The sequence below is a fragment of the Apodemus sylvaticus genome, chromosome 12 (genome assembly GCF_947179515.1).
Source record: "Apodemus sylvaticus chromosome 12, mApoSyl1.1, whole genome shotgun sequence".
NCBI classification, from domain to species: Eukaryota; Metazoa; Chordata; class Mammalia; order Rodentia; family Muridae; genus Apodemus; species Apodemus sylvaticus.
The window spans coordinates 73,313,636-73,334,942 of record NC_067483.1 but is presented as its reverse complement, the minus strand read 5'-3'; the positions used below and the strand labels follow the sequence as shown (position 1 = coordinate 73,334,942).

General features: G+C 40.5%; 1 protein-coding gene across 9 annotated transcripts in view; it reads left to right on the top strand.

The window, feature by feature from the left end:
- The window catches only part of Pou2f1 (POU class 2 homeobox 1), a 150,278-nt gene that overhangs the window by 117,551 nt on the left and 11,420 nt on the right, over positions 1-21,307 (top strand). For all 9 annotated transcript variants that reach the window (XR_007980484.1, XR_007980482.1, XR_007980483.1 and 6 more), the window contains 5 exons: positions 1,137-1,282; positions 2,673-2,852; positions 6,226-6,331; positions 18,303-18,645; positions 20,900-20,988. Coding sequence is in view for 6 of the 9 variants with exons in the window: in XM_052200802.1 (XP_052056762.1) it covers positions 1,137-1,282; positions 2,673-2,852; positions 6,226-6,331; positions 18,303-18,645; positions 20,900-20,988 (864 nt within the window). In the remaining 3 variants the exon portion in view is untranslated. The remainder of the gene's footprint in view (positions 1-1,136; positions 1,283-2,672; positions 2,853-6,225; positions 6,332-18,302; positions 18,646-20,899; positions 20,989-21,307) is intronic.

Here is a 21,307-nt window from a genome sequence, read left to right as displayed (position 1 = left end):
AGGAGGGATTAGTCTGCAAACTGGGGTCTTACTGTATTGGTGATGCTATAAAATGTTGGATCCCCTAATCCTATAAAAATCTTTATAACTTATGTTTTTGTAAATCAGATATTTCATCTTAATATTCCAGTAATTATAGTATAAATAACCAGCAATAATTGCAGCCTTGCATTTTTTGTTTTATTTGAGCTAGGTTTAAGGATGGACTTTTTTTTTTTTTTTTTTTTTTTTTTTTTTTTTAAGGATGAGGACTAGAAGGCTTATGTGTGTAGAAAATCTTGAAGAACAGACAGATTATTCTCTCCTTGAGTAGATTGCCATAGAATTTTTTTCCTGGTAATGTTTCTGCTTTTATTAAAAATGGCCATCTATTTCATACAAAAGGTAGGCTTCTGGTCTTGAATTATTTATTTTATTTTGAGACATCCTTCTAAAAACTTTGAATTTTGAGCCACAAAATCACAGACTTCAGGAACTAAAAGGAACCACAAAGATGCCTCACCATGTAGCTTCCTTTGTAGATAGAAACAAAAATTAGGCCTTTGGAAAAGAAGAACTTAGACACACCCACACCCCTGGCATACTGATTCAGGAGCTGGGGAAGTTTAGCCATCAGTTATCTTTTTTGCAGTCACAGGCAAGAACATCTTAGTCCTTAGTTTTCAAACAGTTGAAAGAAATCCATTGAAATATGCCCAGGCTTATTCAGTGCTTCCTAACCTTAAAGAATTCCAAAGTACCCTCTCTCAACTCTTGTGCCGAGAAACTGAAAAGTCATCTTTAAGTTAAACATTAAATAATCCAGTGAATTTTAATAAACATTTTTCCTTTTTATCTTCAGCTTATTAACAAGCAAATAGACTGAACTGAGGGAAGTGTAGGTAGAGGAATAGAACCTTTGTATTCTCAGAAACAAACCAAAAATGAGTGGTGACAAAAGTTAACCGTCCTGGGATAAAGGTTGCCAATAAGGACAGTGGAGAGTCCCCAGTAGTGAGCAGGGCTTCGCAGAGATTACATTCAGAATCTCACGTTACCATTGAGCGCTCAACACTTTACCAGTTTACTGTTCTTATGTATTCCGCATGTGAATCCTTAAGCTCAGTTTTGTGTGTGTGTTTTCTTCATTTTTATAGAGAACCTCTCATCTGATTCTACAGCATCTAGCCCAAGTGCTTTGAATTCTCCAGGGTTGGGGGCTGAGGGCTTGAATCGTAGGAGGAAAAAACGCACCAGCATAGAGACCAACATTCGCGTGGCCTTAGAGAAGAGTTTCATGGAGGTCAGTGTCACTTTTCATGTGTACTCTGCTGTTAGGGACTGTAAATATTAAAGCACAATGTCTTTCTCCTCCACCCTGCTGGGCATTGTAGCAGGACAAAGTAAGATACTGGATAATACTACAGTTTAGTACTGCAGGACTCAAGAGAGACAATGGTTCAAATCATGTGAGCATTTGGTAGAGAGCATAGGAGTTAATCCTGCAGCCTGGAGAAGATGGGAGAAGAGTACCTCATACAGAGCCATCTCATAAGCATCGGCCTCCAGAGGAAACCATGCCTGTGGAGACGAAACACTGGTGGCTTGGTTAGCTACATTGTAGTGTCTTTATGCCTAGAATGGTAGTTTGTGGACACAGCACTAGAGTCCTCGACTATCCTATTATGGAGTTCAAGTTCATTCAACAGATATTTGGCTTTAAAACAAATGGACTTTGTACAAAATATTCTGACTTCTAATTTGGAAAGGTCTATGTTTACTTAAGGAAACATTGAGTCAGGAGTCTTCCTTGGCTTTGCTTATTAAAGGCACATCATGTCACTTGATTTCAAGATGTTCCTGCACCTATTAAACTGCCTTTCGTTCCTGTCTCAGAAGCATTATATGAGGTCCGAGTTAGATAGCGTAAATAAAGCACTGAAAACTCATGCATTCCTAGTAGTCCATAAGGTTGTATGGCTTTGTTAACTTTAAGATAAACAGACTTTAGCACAAGACATTCTAATCCCAGTGCCTGGGAAGCAGGCATAGGTGGCTCTCTCTAATTTTGAGACCAATAGATCTATATACAGAGTTCCAGGACAACCAGAGCGACACACTAAGCCTCTGTCTTTAAAAAAAAAAAAGATCTTTGCAGTAAAGATCATTTATTCTGTTGATAAAATTTTAGTAGTGTAGTATGTATTAAAATACTTTTATGGAAGTTGTTGCTAAAGTAGCTTAATGTTGTAAGGATTCTGCCATGCTTTTCCAGCTGGCTTCTTCCTATCGGTACACTAGTTCAAAAAGTTATTTCATAAAGTTGGTTGTAGAGGCACACACCTTTAATCACAGTACTCAGGAGGGAGAGGCAGACAGATCTCTATAATTTGAGGTCATCGTGGTCTACATAGACTGAGGTTTGATTCCTAAAACCCCACACAGTGGCTCCGAACTCTCTGTAATTCCAGGTCCAGGAGATTGAACACTGTCTTCTGGCCTCTGGGGTACTGTATCTATATGCAGGCAAAACACTCATACACATAATAAACCTTAAAAAGAACAATGTATTCCAGGGCTAGGATATAATTCAAATGTGGAGCGCTTGTCCCTGGATTCAATCTCCAGCATGTCAAATATATATAATGATATTTCTAAAATTATAAAAGATGAGCTTTTTTCCCCTCTCTTAGAATCAAAAGCCTACCTCGGAAGATATCACCTTGATTGCGGAACAGCTCAATATGGAGAAGGAGGTGATTCGTGTTTGGTTTTGTAACCGCCGCCAGAAGGAGAAAAGAATCAACCCACCAAGCAGTGGTGGGACCAGCAGCTCACCTATCAAAGCAATTTTCCCCAGCCCAGCCTCATTGGTAAGAGTGGATGTGGAAGAGATGAACTTTTCAAGGGCTCATGTTTAGTCTTTAAATTCACTTCCTAACAGTTGCCTTGGTTACTATTCTATTACTGTGATAAAGTACCATGAACGACCACAGCAACTTATAAAAGAAAGCATTTTATTTTAGCTTATGGTTTCAGAGGCTGGGTTCATGATGGTAGCGCATAGGAACAGCAGAGACCTCATATTTTGGTCTTCGAGTAGTAGGCAAAAATTCTGGGAATGGAAAGAGCTTTTGAATTCTCAAAGCCCACCCACGGTGACACACCTCCTCCAATAAGGCCACACCTCCTAATCCTTCCCAACAGTTCCATCAACTGGATTTAAACATATAAACCTGTGCGATTATCCTCATTCAAACTATACCAGTTAAGGAATTTTGTGTGTGTGTGTGTGTGTGTGTGTGTGAGAGAGAGAGAGAGAGAGAGAGAGAGAGAGAGAGAGAGAGAGGGGGGGGGGGGTTAAATAAATATATAAAAATGTCTACTTTAAATATTTCCAAAATTATAAAATCTCTCATTGTGAACCAAAGAATTTACTGATTTTATTTCTGGAAGTAAACAGTTTGAAGTCTTTTCTGGTTTTGGTTTTAGTTTTCGTTTTGGTTTTTGGTTTTGTTTTGTTTTGTTTTCATTTTCATTTTCATCTGTAGCTAATAAGGTTCCACTGTAGATAAAATGTTAGATTTGCTCCTGGAAAAATTTGTTCTTTTATTACCATTTAGTCCTGAAACCCATTTTAGTAAACAGTAAATTCCCAAGGATGAATAGTTAGTCTCAAATCTTTACTCTTGGACAGTAGATCAGCCTTCATATAGAACCTTATTTAGTCAATTCTGCCATTTGCATTGGATCATTATTCCTAGATGGAAGAGACATGCCGTGGTCATGGGACTCCCTGACTTAACTTTTCTTCCTGTTAGGATAATTGTAGGTCCCGGTGATGCTGCCAGACAGGCTTCAAAAGAAGGCCAAGTGTTAGGTTTGCATTTATGTTCCTTTTGTTCTTGTTACTCCACTTCTATTTTATTTTAATGTTATTACATGCTATGACCTCTTTCCATTTCCACTAAGTTCTTTGAGAAAGGTTTCTCTATGTATCCTTAGCTGATCTGAAACTCACTAGAATCTCATGGCCTCTGCTTCCAGAGTGCTGGAATTACAGGCATGTGGCACCACACCTGGCTCTACAAAGTTGTTTACTTTTAATAGTTAATTTTATTTCATGTACATTGGTATTCTGCCTGCATGTATGTCTGTGTGAGGGTGTCAGAGCCTCTGATACTAGAACTACAGACAATTGTAAGCTGCCATGTGGGTGCTGGGAATTGAACCCAGGCCCTTTGGTTAAGAATATTCAGTGCTCTTAACCACAGAGCCATCTCTCTAGCCTCTTCATAAAGGTTTTTTTAAACTAAAAGGTTATGGGTTATTAAATGGGAATGTCTTAGTTTAGTTTGTTTTGTTTTGTTTTAATATTTATTAAGCCAGGCAGTGGTGGCGCACGCCTTTAATCCCAGCACTAGGGAGGCAGAGGCAGGTGGATTTCTGAGTTTGAGGCTAGCCTGGTCTACAGAGTGAGTTCCAGGACAGCCAGGACTACACAGAGAAACCCTGTCTTGAAAAAACAAAAAACAAAAAGAAATTATTTATTGTTACATGAAAGTACACTGTAGTTGTCTTCCGACACAACCAGAAGAGGGTGTCAGATCTCATTACAGTTGGTTGTGAGGCACCATATGGTTGCTGGGAATTTAACTCAGGACCTTCAGAAGGGCAGTTGGTGCTCTTAACTGCTAAGCCATCTCTCCAGCCCAAATGGGAATGTTTAAATCATAAAATTGATGTAATAACAAATCAAATCATAGTCATTAGATAACAGTTTTGTGTAGGTGATCGTTTTGTTTTTCAGGCTTAGCTGTCATAGAAAGAGTCTTATAAAACCGTAAAATATTTATTACAATATTTCAAAAAGAAATGCAAGACTGTTTTTAAAATCTGCTTCACTAAAGCTTGGAAATGGTAGGGCACACATCTAAAGTTTTTTATTAGTTCTTTGAGAAGTTCGATGTATTTTAGTTGTATTTCCCCCTTTCCCAACTCCTGCAGCTCCAAATACACACACACACACACACACACACACACACACACACGCACACGCCTCGTTCCTTTTTATTTTACTTTTTTACCCATCAAGCTCACGTTGTGCTGCACACAGACTCCTACATGCATGGCCATCCACTAAGGTGTGATTGACATACCAATGGCCACAACTTAAAACTGATTCTCCTGCTCCTGACAGGTATCAGTTGCCAATAGTTCCACAGCTAGGACTACATCCCCGCTTCATACTGGGATTCTGACTGGCTGGATCTTGTGTGGGTCTTGTGCATGCTGTCATAATCACTGTGAGTCTGTATGTGCAGTGACCTTCTGGGTCAGTAAAACAGTTCATCCACCTTCCTAGCTCTTAAAACCATTCCTCCCCCTCTTCTGCAATGATTCCTGAACCTTAGGAAGAGTGGGTTCCCTTCTAGGGCGGGGCATTCCGTAGTCCCTATTCTCTGCACCATAACCAGTTTTGAGCCTTTGTTATCTCTTCAAAAAGAAGCTTTTCTGATGAAAGTCAAGAGATGCACTAATCTATAATGTTAAGTTTTTAGAGCTAGTTTAATATTATGTCCGTTTAGCAGAGTACTATTAGGTTCTTCCCTTGGGCCTATGATCTGTCTAGCCACAAGACCCTGGCCCCAGTAATGGCACACACTTTTAATCTCAGGTCTCAGGAGGAAGAAGCAGGTGGATGTTTGTATTAGAGGCCAGCCTGGTTAAAACTGAGTTCTAGACCAGCCATAGCTACATAGTAAGGTTGTCTTTTTGTTGTTTGTTTTGTTTTGTTTTTCAAAACAGGGTTTCTCTGTGTAGCCCTGGTTTCCCTGGAACTTTCTCTGTAGACCAGGCTGGCCTTGAGTTCAGATATCTGTCTGCCTTTGCCTCCCAAGTGTTGGGATTAAAGGCTTGAACCACAACACCTAGCCATAAGACTGAAAGTCAGTCAGTTGCTGGTGGCATACAACTTTAATACCACCAGCACTTGGGAGGCAGAGCAGGCAGATCTCTGAACTCAAGGGTATCCAGGGCTATACAGAGCAACCCTGTTTTTAAAAACCAATAAATAAATGGATGGATGGATGGATGGATGGATGGATGGATGGATGGATGGATGGGTGTATTGGTGTTTAGGTGTTGTTGTACCTGATTTAGAGTCTGTCTGACTACACATTCAGATTTAAGAACTGTTCAAGTTCTGATGGTGCTGCATGTGTTTTCTTCTTGTCTCACCTCTAGGTGGCAACCACTCCAAGCCTTGTGACAAGCAGTACAGCAACCACCCTTACAGTCAACCCTGTCCTCCCCTTAACCAGTGCTGCCGTGACTAATCTCTCTCTTACGGGTAAGCAGCAACCAGCTTACAGGCTAGTAAGCACAGTGCCGGTCAGGTCTCTATGAAGACCTGTGAGGCCATGATGGTACTGCCTAGCAGTGTGCTGGTTGTGGAGTGTTTGTTTTGTTTAGTTAGTTTGTTTGTTTACTGTATGACTATGGCTCTAGGGAGATGAACATAATCATAAAGACTAGAGTTCCCATACAAAGTATTCATTTATACCCAAGTGGGCTTAGTAGCCCATCTATAACCCCCATGCTAGGGCAGCAGGGAAAGGGGTTCCCGGAACAAGCCGATAACCAGGCTGGCCAGATTGGAATGTTCCAGATTCAGTAAGAGCCCTGCCTTGATAACAGGGGACAAACAAGGAGGACTCATAGCAATTTCAGGCCTCCACATGTACCTTACTACATATATGCAAACACATATGCTTCAACTCGATCACTCGTGTTCTCTCTCTCTGTTCTCTCTCTCTCTCTCTCTCTCTCTCTCTCTCTCTCTGTGTGTGTGTGTGTGTGTGTGTGTGTGTGTGTGTGTACCTGACTGTGAGCTGGGCATGGGAGTATTCACTTGTTTTTAAGACTGCGTCCTGGCTGACCTCCTGAGTGGACCACTCACTATGTAGACCCGCCTGGCTTTGAACTTAGATCCCATCTGCTTCTCCCTCCTGAGTGCTGGGATTAAAGGTGTGTACCATAATACCCAAACCCAGCTTTAAAAAAAAAAAAAGGATAAAAGGTTTTAAATCTTCTATTAGTCCATCTCCTACACTGTTTCCAAACTTTTAAAACACATCCTTGGGGCTGGTGAGATGGCTCAGCAATTAAGAGCTCTGGCAACTCTTCTAGAGGTCCTGAGTTCAATTCCCAGCAACCAGATGGAGGCTCACAGCCATCTATAGGGGACCTGGCGCTCTCTTCTGCTCTGAGGATGTGCAGCAGAGCATTCACACATTAAATAAAACTTTATTCAAGTGACTTTTTTCTTCACAAAACTTCAATAGTGATGGCTTTTTACATTCAGAGAAACATGTAGATTTGCCAGTTAATTGAGTACTTTATGCTAGATCATTGCCACCCCAGCCGACACGTGGGCAAGCTCCACCCATGCCGTGGTAAATAATACCATTGTAGTGCTCAAGTCTTAGTCAGCTCTCGGTGTGATATTGATAAGCTACTCCACCCTGTATATCAGTTTCTCTTGGAAATATTTTTTAACTTCTTCAGAAAGTTAAGATTGTCATTTATTCATATTTTAAATCTAATTTTATAAATCTGTTGCCAGGCGGTGGTGGTGAGTAATCCCAGCACTCTGGAAGGCAGAGGCAGGTGGATTTCTGAGTTTGAGGCCAGCCTGGTCTACAGAGTGAGTTCCAGGACAGCCAGGGCTATACAGAGAAATCCTGTCTTGAAAAAACCAAAAATCAAAAAAAAAAAAAAATCTGTCTTCCCCAATAGCCTTTGTACTTCTAAAGAACTAAATACCACATTCTTTCTGATATTCAGCTTATTGCCTGACACACTCATTATAAAATTAATAAATAAGATCCAGACATGGTACACACCTTTAATCCCAGCACTTGGGAGATAGAAGCATCACTGTAAGTTCCTGGCTAGTCTGGTCTACAAAGTAGCAAAGGCTATTACAGGGAGAAACACTGTCTCAAACAAGCAAACAAAAAAAGAATAATTCTCTTCTTTTGGCCTCCTCTGAATGAAATTTCCCCAAGCATTTAAAACAATTAAGCATCATCATCAAATTTTTGTTATTTATGATATACAATATGTAAGATATGCTAATTGTTTATTTATGCTAGTAAGCTATTAGATTGCTTTATGATATTTCATGATCAAATCTAATTTGAGCATGTCAGGTTTTTAAGTAATCTAAACAGCACTTTGTGACCTCTTGACTGTTATGCCTCGTACAGAATTTTCTCCCATAAAATGGCATGCACACAGTTTTTAGTAACTTGAAAGAATTTCATAAATTATAACCTCTAGTAGCACCTACCTCCAGGCTGCTTGTGCCTGCTGTAGGAATCTTAAATTCCAGGTTATGAACCTTTTTTGGGTCTGGTGAGATAGTTCATTCAATAAAATGCTTACCACACAAATGTGAGAACCTGTGTTTACTCCCCGGAACTCAAAATTCAGGTGTAGAGGCAGTAGTGGCGCACTCCTGTAATCCCAGCACTGGAGAGTCGGAGAAAAAGGAATCCCTTGAGTTGGAGCTAGGCTAGACAAATTGTTAAGCTCCAGGCTAAGTGAGACTTTATTTCAGAAACAAGACAATGATTGAGAAAGGCACCCAGCATCAGCCTCTGGTCTCCAAGCATGTGTGTATGTACCCACATACGTACATGAACACGTCCATGTACTTTTTAGTGAATAGCATTCCACACTTCTGCTTACTAGGCTGTAATCAGTCGGCATTAGGTTGAACATTAATAATATAAAGTTCCTGCTTTCTGACTACCAGTCATCCAAAAATTTAAAGCTGAACTTTGTTTTCCCAGTAAATTATAAATCATTGAATCAGACCTAAGGATACCCATGTTTTGCAGAAAAATCCCTAGTGGTAAATAGCAGAAGCCAGGCTTGTTGGCACAGACCTCGGCCCCCAGCTGCTCAGTTGGTAAAGATGGAGCTTTGCTCTGTTTTGTGTCACTATTCCTGGGCGACATGAACAAACATCTGCTTAGCCCAGATAGTGAACCAGGGACAGACCAAAGCAATGATACCACCAAAGTTTAACTTGGTGAACCATTGAGTTTCACTGCAGTTTCTTATAGGACTATGGGTGGTGAGAAGTTAGTTACAGGAGCAGAAATGACTCAGAGACAGCTCTATCACCAAAAGCCCACCCCAGCATGGATGACAGCTCATAAAAGATGGAAACCTGTACTGCAGTAGACAGCCTGAAGAGAGGTTGACAAGTTGCAGAGTATCCTTACCAAACAGCTCAGTTGATCTGAGCCTCTTTGTGCAGCTCCCGGTGTCTTGGCAGCCCAACTTGACAGTGCTTTTCCCAAACAGCTTCGCTTCACTGAGTACCTCTCAGCAAGATGTTACTTACAGTTTATATATGATTGCTGAGGAAAGCCCTAATGTATGTGCTCCATTTCAGGGACTTCTGGAATCCTTCGAGTTGTTTACTTTCTGAGTTTAAAGAACATCTCTATCAGATGGAATATTTAAATTCTTTTTAAGCACCCTGTGTCTTAATGAGCTTCCCTCCAAAGTGCAAGCTTATCTCAGAGAAAATTGCTACACAGTACACTCACACTTTACCAAAGCAAAGATTGTTTGCTTGTTACTTACACTTGAATCTTAATCTGTTACTCAGATTTCTTTCTTTGAGTAGTTGATAGTATTAGCTCCGCTCATATGCAAGGTGTATGTAGCAGAGGGACTGGCAGGCAGTGTATAAACAATCCTGTAACCACTCTGTTCTCTGCTCTCCTCCTGCTGCCTTGACGTATGGCAGCTCTGAGTTTGGACTTTTCTTGGAGCTCCAACAAAGGGATTAATTCTCCTTTGCTAACTGTGCTGTCATTGGATTTTCTATTACCCTATTTTGTCTTTCCAACAGAAAGGGATCTCTGCAAATCCCTTTAAATCTCATACCCGATGTCTGCCCCCTGGAAATCTATTACTTTTCTGTGTGTGTTTTCTTCCATTTGGAATGGGGTTTCAGAAATAAGAAAATATATCTTCTCAGTTTACTATCTTATAATAAAACGCCTGATAGATAACATGTTTGTGTTCGTTTTCTCATGTGCTTGGTGCATGAAAGGTCCTGGCAAACATTTCTAGAGGGGTTAGAAATGCACTCGTCCAGGAAGACATGGTGCTCTTAAATGCCTCAGAGCCTCTCTCAACCATTGTTCTGTCGCCACTTTGCTAAAATGTTTCATAATGATGAAAATGTATTTCTCAGAAAGACAGTAGCAATTTGAATTTAGTTATCTAACAGTGGAAGCTCAAGATACAGGTTGGAAAAAAGAACAAAAAAAGAGAAATAGTTCAACAATAGTAAAACACAATACTCTACTTCTGAACTATATCAGTAATATTGTCAAGGATACACAAGCATCAAACAATATTGACCAACTTGACCTTGCTTGAAAAACAATCTTTTCAAGTATACTTAGGACATTCATCCTTACTGGCTCAGGAAATTAAAGGTTAAAATCATGTAGTATATATGCATTATTTTAGCTCATTTTTATTCCATGTGTATTGCTGTCTTGCCCACCTGTGTGTCTCTGTGAGGGACTTGGGTCCCTTGGAACTGGAGTCAGAGACAGTCATGAGCTGCCATGTGGGTGCTGGGAAGTGAGTTCAGATCTCCTGGAAAAGCAGCCAGTGCTTTTAACCACTGAGCCATCTGCCAACCTAGTGTTTGTTTTGCTTTGCTTTGTTTTGTTTTTAAAGACAGAGTCTTACTGTATAACCCTGATGACTTGGATCCACTGTGAAGATCCCACTGGGCTTAATTTTATAGAGATCCGCCTGCCTCTGCCTCCTGAGTCCTGGGATTAAAGAGGTGTACTGTCATGCCTGCTATATTGTGTTTACAGAAATCAACAACAGAAAAAACTTGAATCCTTTAATATTTGAAAATTAGCATGTGGCCAAGATCCAGCGAATTTAAAGGATTAAAGTCACACAACATATGTCTTTTTAGAAATCAGCAACAGCTATTTGGGGAATCTCAAATATTTGGAAATTAAATCAGAAGTTTATGCTAAAGAAGAAACCAAGACATTAAGAAAAAATTTAAAATTAAAAAACAATTGAAAATAAAGCATCTCAGAAGACAGTAGTTATGGCACAAGTCTGTCTGCAGTGATAGAGATCAGAGAAATTGCACCATGGGCCGGCAGCCCTCAGCTCCCATAGCAAGAGGAGAGGGGCTACAAAGCTAGCCTGGGCACATAGGAAGACTCTGTCTTAAAGGAAGGAAGGAACAACAATCATAATAATTTTTTAAAAAGAAGAAAAATTAGTCCCAAAGCAATTGGAAAGAAAAAATAACAAGGATTATAGCAAAAAAAAAATTAATAAAATGAAGAAGGCAGTAGAGAAACAGTGCAACTAAAAATTGACAAATTTATCTGCAACCAAGAAAAAAGAGACAGGTATTACCAAAACCAGTAACTAAACAGAGCCAGAGTAGAGCAGTGCTGTGTCTACACCTGTAATCCCTGAGTCAAGAGCAGAGACTGGTGGATCACTAAATTCTAGGCCAGCATAGTGAGTTCCAGGACAGCAAGGGCACAGCACCTGCCCAGGTAGGTAGGTAGGTAGGTAGGTAGGTAGGTGGGTGGGTAGGTGGGTAGGTAGGTAGACAGATAGATATTGAAATATAATTAATATTTTTGTTTAGTTTTGAGGTGGGCCCACCCTTGACCTCCCAAATAGCTAGAATTAAAGACACATGCTCAGCTTATAGCTCACTTTTCTGTATATAGTTCTAAAGTGTTCAGTAAGTTTTGGTAATAGTTACAGTCTGTAGAACTGCAATAACTAGCTAATCATTGGAGTAAGCCCATGAATTACTGTGAGGTGCTCCCCTCATCCAGGCATTACTCATTTTGGACTGCTTACTTTTAACATTTTAGAGAAATTAATTCTTGTAAGTGGCCCTTTCAATATGTCAGGTTTCTTTATTCATATATAAGTACTTTTCTTTCATGGCTGAATGATAGTCCATTCTGTGGCTGTACAGCATTTGTTTAGCATTCATGAGCCATAGCATTGGTGCAGAAGCATAGGTTTGGGCCATTTTTAATGCTGCTACTGTGAATTTCATATTCAAGTTTGTAGATTTTTTTTTTCAGTTCTTTGGGGTTTATACTTAGAAGTTGTATATAATGTGGCAAACTGGAGTACTAGGAACAACTTCACTCTAAACAAAGATAGTGAGTAAAGTGGACAATAGCTTAGAAACAAACAGATTATCAAAACTGATTAAAAAATAGAAAATCTAAATAGATTAAAAGCAGTTGAGTAATTATTAATTAAAAGCTTCACAAATAAAAGCCCAGCCCCTAGAGGTTTTATAGTGTTCTGTGGGGTGTGTTAATATTGTTCTGTGGGGTGTGTTCATAGTGTTCTGTGGGGTGTGTTCATAGTGTTATGTGGGTTTGTTCATAGTGTTCTGTGGGGTGTGTTCATAGTGTTATGTGGGTTTGTTCATAGTGTTCTGTGGGGTGTGTTCATAATGTTATGTGGGTTTGTTAATAGTCTTCTGTGGGGTTTGTTGTTGGTTTTTTTGTTTTATTTAATCAGATATCTTCTAAAATTTTAAAATTCCAGAAAATTGGGATTTTTTTTTTTTAACAAAGCAAGCAGTGTTCTGATACAAAAGCTAGATAAATACATTGGAAAAAAAATACAGGCTTATAGCCTTCATGCAAAATATGTATTTGGAACTCTCAGCTAAGTCATAGCAAGTTAGACTGAGAGTTGTTGACCATTTGCCTAGCGTGTATAAGTCAAAACTGAGAACATATATAAAAGATTATTCATTTTGACTGGGGGATTTACCCCAAGAATATACAGTAATTTAATATCTGAACACCAATTAACATATCGTACAATAAAAATAGAAATTGAGACAAGACCTGAGTAACTGGATGAAATGTGCCTGACAAATTCAGATCCATTCGTGATAAAAAGCCTTTGACCTGCAACAGAAGGTGCTGCTTCCCAGCTCAAGAGCAGCTACTCAAAACCCGCAGCAAGTAGCATGCTTAGGAGGCCAGCCGAGCCACTCGCCAGCTGTCTGGGAGGCGTGCGTGTGCTGGCGCGTGCGTGCATGCATGCGTGCATGTGGAGACCTCAGGGACAGCTAACTCCTGGTTTTTTGAGACAAGGTCTCTTACTGGGACCTGGTGCTCACTAATGTGTGTACACGAGCTGACCAGCAAGCCCAGAACTTTGTTCCCACCCCACCCCTAGCACCAGAATTAGAAGCCCACATCACCTTACCTGCCTTTTTTGTGGTTTCTGGGGATGACACTTGGGTGTTCTCCCTTCAACCTGAAATTAAATTCTAAAAGGTATCTTATATTCCAGCATTCTTAAAATGACACTAGTCTGTCACTAGTTTACTTTATTTTTGATTCAACAGTCATAATTCCAACATATAAACTAATAGCTCATTCTGAAATAAATATGAAAGAAATGTATTTAAAAATCTATATGAAAAGAACCTGAAAAGAATGAACTTAGAGGATATATATAGTCAGGTTTCAAAGCTGATACAAAGATACAAGTAATGAAGGCAAGATTAAGCTCTTCATAAAAAAGGTTACATAAAAAATGGGGGCTTTGATTTGATCTCTATTAATTTTTGACAAATAGCTAAGACAATTCAATAGGGGAAAATAAAGTCCCTAACAAATGCATTTGGAACAGTTAGCTCTCAAAACTCACAAAGACCATTTTAGGTTCTTATGTCAAGCAAAAAAACTTACTAAAATGGGTCAGATGCCTAAATTTATTCATAGAACTTCTAGAAAATAGTAGGAGACAATCTGCATGTCTTTGTACTGCAATGGGTTCAACACCCAAAGTATAAACTTAAAAAGAAAAGGATCAGGATTAGGGACTCTGAGCTCAGTTCCCAGCACCTGTGGTGGGAGCGTCCCGACCACCTGCCACTAATTCTTCTGGCCCTGTGGAAAGCACTCGAGTGCACACACTTTTTTTTTTAAAGATGATAAGTTGGATTCTATCTAAAGTGAATTCTTTTGTGCTATAGAAGACATCTTGAGGAAAATGAAAACAAAAGACAAGGACTAGAAGAAAATATTTGTAATAGAGTATGTGTCTTTTAAAAAGAAGTTACATATGGAACATACTAGAAACTCTCAAAACTCTATAGTGAAAATACAGCCCATAACATTTAAGTATACCCTGTTGAAGAAGGTACACAAGTGAAAAACTGCATAGGGAAAGACACTGCACAGTACTGCTTGCCAGGTAATTCAAAACATACTAACTAGGACGCGTGCAGCAGAAGGGATGAGGAGCGAGGCAGTGAAAGCTGCCGTTCCTCCTGCACGGTGGGGGGTCTAAGTGATGCAGTTACTATGGAGAGCACTTCCGTGTGGTCTGTGTAACCATCCAGTGAAGCAATTCCTCACACCTTAACTGTTACATGTGCGTGTGTACTTATAACAGTCCTAATCTGTAAACAAGCCAAAGCTCACACAGCTATCTATCTGCACCATTGAGTAGACCTGGAAAGGCAAGGTGCTGGCTCCTGTTTCAGTGTGGCACAACCCTGAAAGTAACAGCTAAGATGCATAAAGTTACATAGTTTACAATTCCTAATATGTGAAATGGAGGGAGGGGGGAGACCAGATCAGTGGAGACATGGTAGGCTTGGGGAGTGTCTCCATGCAGGCCTGAGGACTGAGGATCTTCTGGAGGTACAAGTATTCAAGTGCTGATAGTGTTATAATTAAATGTTATTAAACTTTGCACCTAAATCATACTTAGGTTAAGAAATGGGTGGGAAACAAGAGGAAATGCTAGGTACCCTACATGTTCTTGAATCTAACATCTAAGTCTGCTGTGGGGTGGGTGGTAGCATCTTTTCAAGGATGCTGGGGCTCTGAAAGCCTGCACTCCCATAGAATGCTCAGGTAAATGAATATATTGCCAAGGATTCAGATCATAAAGGAGGTATATGAACTGGAACCTAACTCCATGGCCAGGAGGATTTATTTAACAATCATGCTGGTGTTTTATGTCAGATTGGTTACATGATACTCAAATTGGAGGTACCTAGAATATGGATGGTATATTACAACCAGAAAAAAATAACTAAGTAGTTTTTTAACTCATCCCTTTCTAGCCTAGATTAAACCCCCTGATTTGGCTGGGATTTTCTTAGTAAGCCGACAAGAATTAACAAGTTGCTGGTTTATTTAATTTATACAGTGTGGAGGAAAGTACAGTAATCAATTTAAGGTTTTGTAAAAATGGACAGTTTCAGAACTTAATATTACAAGTAAAATTAGGTTTCATGAAATGAAAAATTTGTCAAGAGATTGAAAGCACATTGAAACTTTTTGCCTGTAGAAAAGAAATAAGAAAGCACATTTATCTTCCTCTAGATGAAGGGCTAGATCTTAGAAGAGGATGCAGCTGGCAAGTGCTTACGAGTCCACCAGACAGAGGCTCCGCTGCAGCAGGCACCCGGTGCGGGGCTTCGGGCTGGACCTTAGGACTGAGGAAGTACTCAGGCGGGGTAGGCTGAATAATATCCACAGCGATATAATTTTATTTAGCTAGAGACAGCTGTAGTGTATAGAAAGCATCTTAGTTTTGTTTTTAAGGACAAAGTGTGGATGAATTGTTTTTTATAATATTTCTTAATTAGCAACAAAAAAGAAGGTAAGCAAGCTTACCTCATTCAGAGACCCCAAGCCACTTTGACACCATTGTGAGGATATAGGAAGCAGGTCATGTTCATTTCAGATGGTGTAAGTTCCTCCCACTGGCTTATGAGGAAAACTGGACAGCAGAAAGGAAACTGAGACTTGTTCCCCTCCCTTCTCGAAGGCTGTTGGTCATCAGCCCTGGAGGATAAAGGTAGCAGAGGCGGGGTCTGGACAGTTGGGAGTATGATGGAAGAACTTCGGAAGACCACTGCAGCTAGCCAAGTCTACTTTATTGTCCCAGGGAGAGGGTATACAAAGGCTTTGTAGGGATACAGGTGGAAAGGGCTAACTGGTCATAGCATCAAACAGGCATCAAGAGTTGATTGTTTATAATACAACACCTAATTATCATGCTGACAAGAAGCCAGAGCAGGACTTGTGTGCTGAGTTATGCACCTGACAGAGAACTCTATACAAAGTCATTTTTCAGACAAGGCCAGCCACCTGTGTTCAGGCACACTCACCTCACAGGCAGAGATGGGGAGCCCCGCTGAGAAAGGGAGTCCTCTGATTAGAAAGCAACCTTAATAGCAGACTCTCTCTGTGTGTGAGTACTGCAAAGGTTCTTCAGTGTGTGCTGAGGCTCTGACGGGACGGAGCTTCTGTACCGCAGAGTGTTTCTTACATAAGATTTTTCTGACTGACTCACAAGTTTGAGATGTTTCTTGTGCTTGGGCTGTTTATATATAATACCTTAGAAATCTTGTATATGTCATAACATTGCTGTGTGGAAATTTTAAAGGGTTGGATTTTGTATGTTTGTCCTTTTTGAGTTCTCACTAGTGAGAATACTACAATAATTTTGTTTTCTATTTATGTATGATTATATCCTAGGACATGCCAACTTTCACTAAATTAAATTCTGGCTCTCTCTGTTTTGTTTCAGTGGGGTTTTGTTGTTTTTATTTTCATTTTTTTGTTTTGTAATGTAGCATTATCGTAGTTAGGGTTTCTATTGCTGTTATAAAACACCATAACCAAAAGCAACTTAGGGAGGAAACGATTTATTTCAGCTTACACTCCATCACTGAGGGAAGTTAGGGCAGGAACATGAGATAGGGACTAATGCAGAGACCATGAAGGAGCACAGCTTCCCAGCCTGTTCCTCAGGGTTTTCTCAGCCTGCTTTTATACCATCCAGAACCACCTGCCCAGGGGTGTCAACACCTCAGTGAGTGGGGCCTTCCTACATCAATCATTAACTAAGAAAATGCTCCACAGACTTACTAAGGGGCATTTTCTCAGTTGAGGTTCCTGCTTCCAAATGCTTAACTTGTGTCAATTTGACTAAAAGGGTAGAGGAGGAAAAGGAAAGAAAAAGAGGATGAGCGTTTACTGAATCTGGAATCAGAGGACCTGCTCTGTAAGCTTTACTTTGGTAGATGCTCGCTGGGTCATCAGCGGACACGTTCTCTTAAGATTCTCTTGCCTCTGAACTCTAGCTTGCTAACTTCCACACATTTTAAATCTGTAGTATGCACTATGGCATTCACTAAACAAATGTGGCTTTTGAATATTTGAAACATTAGGTGTGCTGTGGCTATAATGGGTGTACCGAAAATCTACTAAGGAATGATAAGGATATAATACTAAAATGATTTTGGTTTTGTCGTTGTTGTTCATTGCTTCTGTTTTAGGCAGGATCTCACTTTGTAAATCTGACTGGCTTCCAACTCTCTATAGACCAGGCTGGCCTCAAACTCAGATCTGCCTTTGCCTCTGCCTCTCAAGCGCTAGGATTAAAGGTGTGTACCACCATGCCTAACTTGAATAGCTTTTTTAAAGATTTATTTGTTTGAAGATTTTCTTGTTTTTTTAATGTATATGAGTGTTTTTCCTATGTGTATATTTATGCACCACCTGTGTGTCTGATGTTTGTTAAGGCCAGAAAAAGGAATCAGATCTTCTGGAACTTGAGTTATGATGGTTGTGAACTTCCCTCTGCAAGAGCAGCCAGTGCTCTGGACCACTGAGCCATCTCTCTAGCCCCTCATTTGCTAATTTTTTAATAGAAAATTGAGACTGGTGTTGGGGACAGGGACAACACACATTTCTTTCATTGTAGTGTAGTCACTCTTATCTCTTAAAGTAGGACTCTTAGCTTTGGCTTTAAATTTTTTATCAATAATTTCTGTTAAACTGCTAAGCTAGTTTACTAAAAAAAAAAGAACAAATTAAGGATTAATGGGTAGTAGGTTAACCTTTCGCTTAATTCTAGATACTGACGGAAGGACTAGTTTTCCAAACCCATTTGCAGGAGGCCATTTTCTTTTTTTTCTTTTTTTTAAAGACAGAAACTTTTTTTAAAGATTTATTTATTATATGTGAGTACATTGTAGCTGTCTTCAGACACTCCAGAAGAGGGCATCAGATCTTATTACAGATGGCTGTGAGCCACCATGTGGTTGCTGGGATTTGAACTCAGGACTTTCAGAAGAGCAGTCACTGCTCTTAACCGCTGAGCCATTTCTCCAGCCCCCAGGAGGCCATTTTCTAACCCAGTTCTCTTTTCAGGCACTACAGACTCCACGTCCAACAGCACGGCCACCGTGATTTCCACAGCACCCCCTGCTTCCTCAGCAGTCACACCCCCTTCCTTGAGTCCCTCTCCTGCCTCAGCCTCCACCTCTGAGGCCTCTAGTGCCAGTGAGACCAGCACAGCACAGACCACCTCCACGCCGCTTCCCTCCCCTCTCGGAGCCAACCAGGTGATGGTGACAGCACCCGGCTTACAGACAGCAGCTGCCGCTGCTCTCCAAGGAGCTGCACAGTTGCCAGCAAATGCCAGTCTTGCTGCCATGGCTGCTGCTGCTGGACTCAGCCCAGGCCTCATGGCACCGTCACAATTTGCTGCTGGGTAAGGAACTTTCCCTTCCATTTGCATCCAAAACAAAACTAGGAACTCATTCCTTCGACTCACAGGGAAGAGATTTCCTCACTATCTTAGGTGAAAAGTATATCTGAGATGGGTTTGCACTCAGGTTTCTAAGTAGCCACATTATCATTTCCACATGATGACACAGAACTGAGTCACTGAGTAACTCAGTGATAGAGCCAGGAAGACAGTTCAGAAGTCTTCATTATTAAGCTTTCTTCATTCAAGTATAGCTTATCTACTTTCTAATTCCCAGAAACGGGTAAAACTTGGAATAAAGTGATATCTGATTTTATGTATTTTTCAATTTTTCTCTGATAATTTCATTCATGTATACAATGTATTTTGGTCATATCCATCCATCTCCCACTCCTCCCAAACTGCCCTGAACTCACCCACACAGACATACAACTTCGTGTCATGGTTTGTTTTTTTTTCTTCAAGTAGCCAGTCTACTTAGTACTGCTGTACACATGTGAGTATGGAGCTGTCCACTGGGACATGAGGAACCTACCAGTGATTGATTTTTCTATGTCCTGTGACTGAAGGACATGTGTCTTCAGCAATAGGATATTACCATCTAGTTATGATGTACACCCAAGAGCAGTGCCAGTAGCCTGTAATGGGGTTGAGTTTTATTTGTTTCTTTGATTTTCTGTCTTATTTTGTTTTTATTTCTATGAGAGTTGGTCTCTAGAGCTTTCCAAACTAATAACTTGTAAATGTAACATTTATTCTCCTGATGTAATTGTCATCTCTGAGGCTTACTGCTTCTGTCTGCTAACCTAGGCCTAATCCTGGAACCTTCCAGCCTCCACACAATGTAATCTAGGCCTAGAATGTGTTCAGCCTCTGAGACTTACTGCTGAATGAGCTCACCCTTTCTAGTTCTTTCTGAGCTCTGATGACTGGTTTGACTCAGCTGTTCTGGCTCAAACTCCTCGCCAAGCTGGCTGATTCAGTCTGGCTTCTCCGGCCTCTGACTTTGCTTTGCCTGGCCCCAAACTAACCCTAGCAATCTGTTCTAATCGTCTAGCTCCTCATTCTCTGGCTCTTTTTATCTTTACTTGTGTCTAGCTTGTTCTCTCTCTACAACCTGTCTCTGTACAAGTGTCCCAGTAAAACTGCCTCCACCTTCACCTCCACCCCCACTCTGTGCTGCTGGCTAAAGTAACTTCCCTTTCCTCTCTGCTCGTGAGAGTTGGGCAGATCCTATTCTGTCAGCTATTTCTCTGATCTGCCACTCAGTTAGGCATCACTTTCAGACATGGGTGCTTCTGTCTACAAACTAACTTCACATACACTGTTTGGGATTAAAGGTGGGTGCTAAGGACTGATCCACACCACAACTAGAGAAAGGTTTTTTCAGTAAATAGCATAATCTGGGGGTTCAGAGTGTGATCAGATACCCTGCAACCACATTGTCTACCCATCTAGGGTAACCTCTGTTCAAACTTCTTTTCTTATTTTTTATTCTGGTTTTTAATTAGCTTACCATAGAAGGTTCCTTAAGGCTTTCTCATACATTACTAGTTTTTGTTGGACTACCTTTCTTCTCTGCTTCCATCCCTCACTGCTATCTCTGCTTAAGCCTGTAAATATCCCTGGTATTCCCTCCTCTTGTCATCCCAATACATTCTACTATGTCCCTACCCCACTAAGACCTCTCGTCCTTCTCAGGGACCCTTGTTTTCTGATGAAAGTACAGACACTCTAAGTTAAATATATAAAGACTCAAAGCTATTAGTCATGTATGAAAGAGACTTTCCCGCCTTTGTGATTGTGGGCCCAGGCTCATCACTTAGTGTAATGTTTCCACTCTGTCCATGTATCTACAGACTTCGTTCCTCACGGCTGAGTAAAATCCCATTGTGTGTAGACCAGTCTCAATATCTGTCCATCAGTCGGTGTTTATTTCATGTTTCCTAGCTATTGTAAATAGAGCAGCAATGGATGTTGTGTGGTGATTTTTATCTTTACTGTCAAACATAAGGATTATCCTTTCAAATTTTTTTTCTTTTAGGAAAAAAATGAAGTAATTTAAGGAAAAGTCAGAATGACTTAAGTTTCATATTTTAAGTAGGCATCAGAAAGCTAGCAGTAACTGGGAAGCACTGACAGAAAGTGACCAGGAGCCTCATACATTTCCCAAGAAGAGCTTTTCTGTTATCTCAGTTCGGGTGTGTGTCACTGGTGTCTGCACATGATGTCAGTGACTCCTCTTTTGCGCTTACAGAGGTGCCTTACTCAGCCTCAATCCGGGGACCCTGGGCGGCGCTCTCAGCCCGGCCCTCATGAGCAACAGCACACTGGCAACCATTCAAGGTCAGCGGCATGTCTGTCTTCTTGGTGCACCTGAGGGTGTGGGGGAGCTGGGAGCCGGGAGCTGGTGGGAACTACCTGCTTTGCTAAAGATGCAGCTGAGGAAGAGAGGTGAATGCTGGGGATCAAGAAAATATTCCTGTAAAAAAGTTTTATAGAAAAGCATACAAGCTAGTTTGTGAGAACAACAAATACATAGTTTGGTATATTCCAAGAAAACTAAACTTTATTATGTGAATAGAGTTGGAGATAGATTTATTTTCCTCATAATGTTAACCTATCCCAAGGCAAGATTCTTCAAGTAAAACTGCCAAGTTCCATC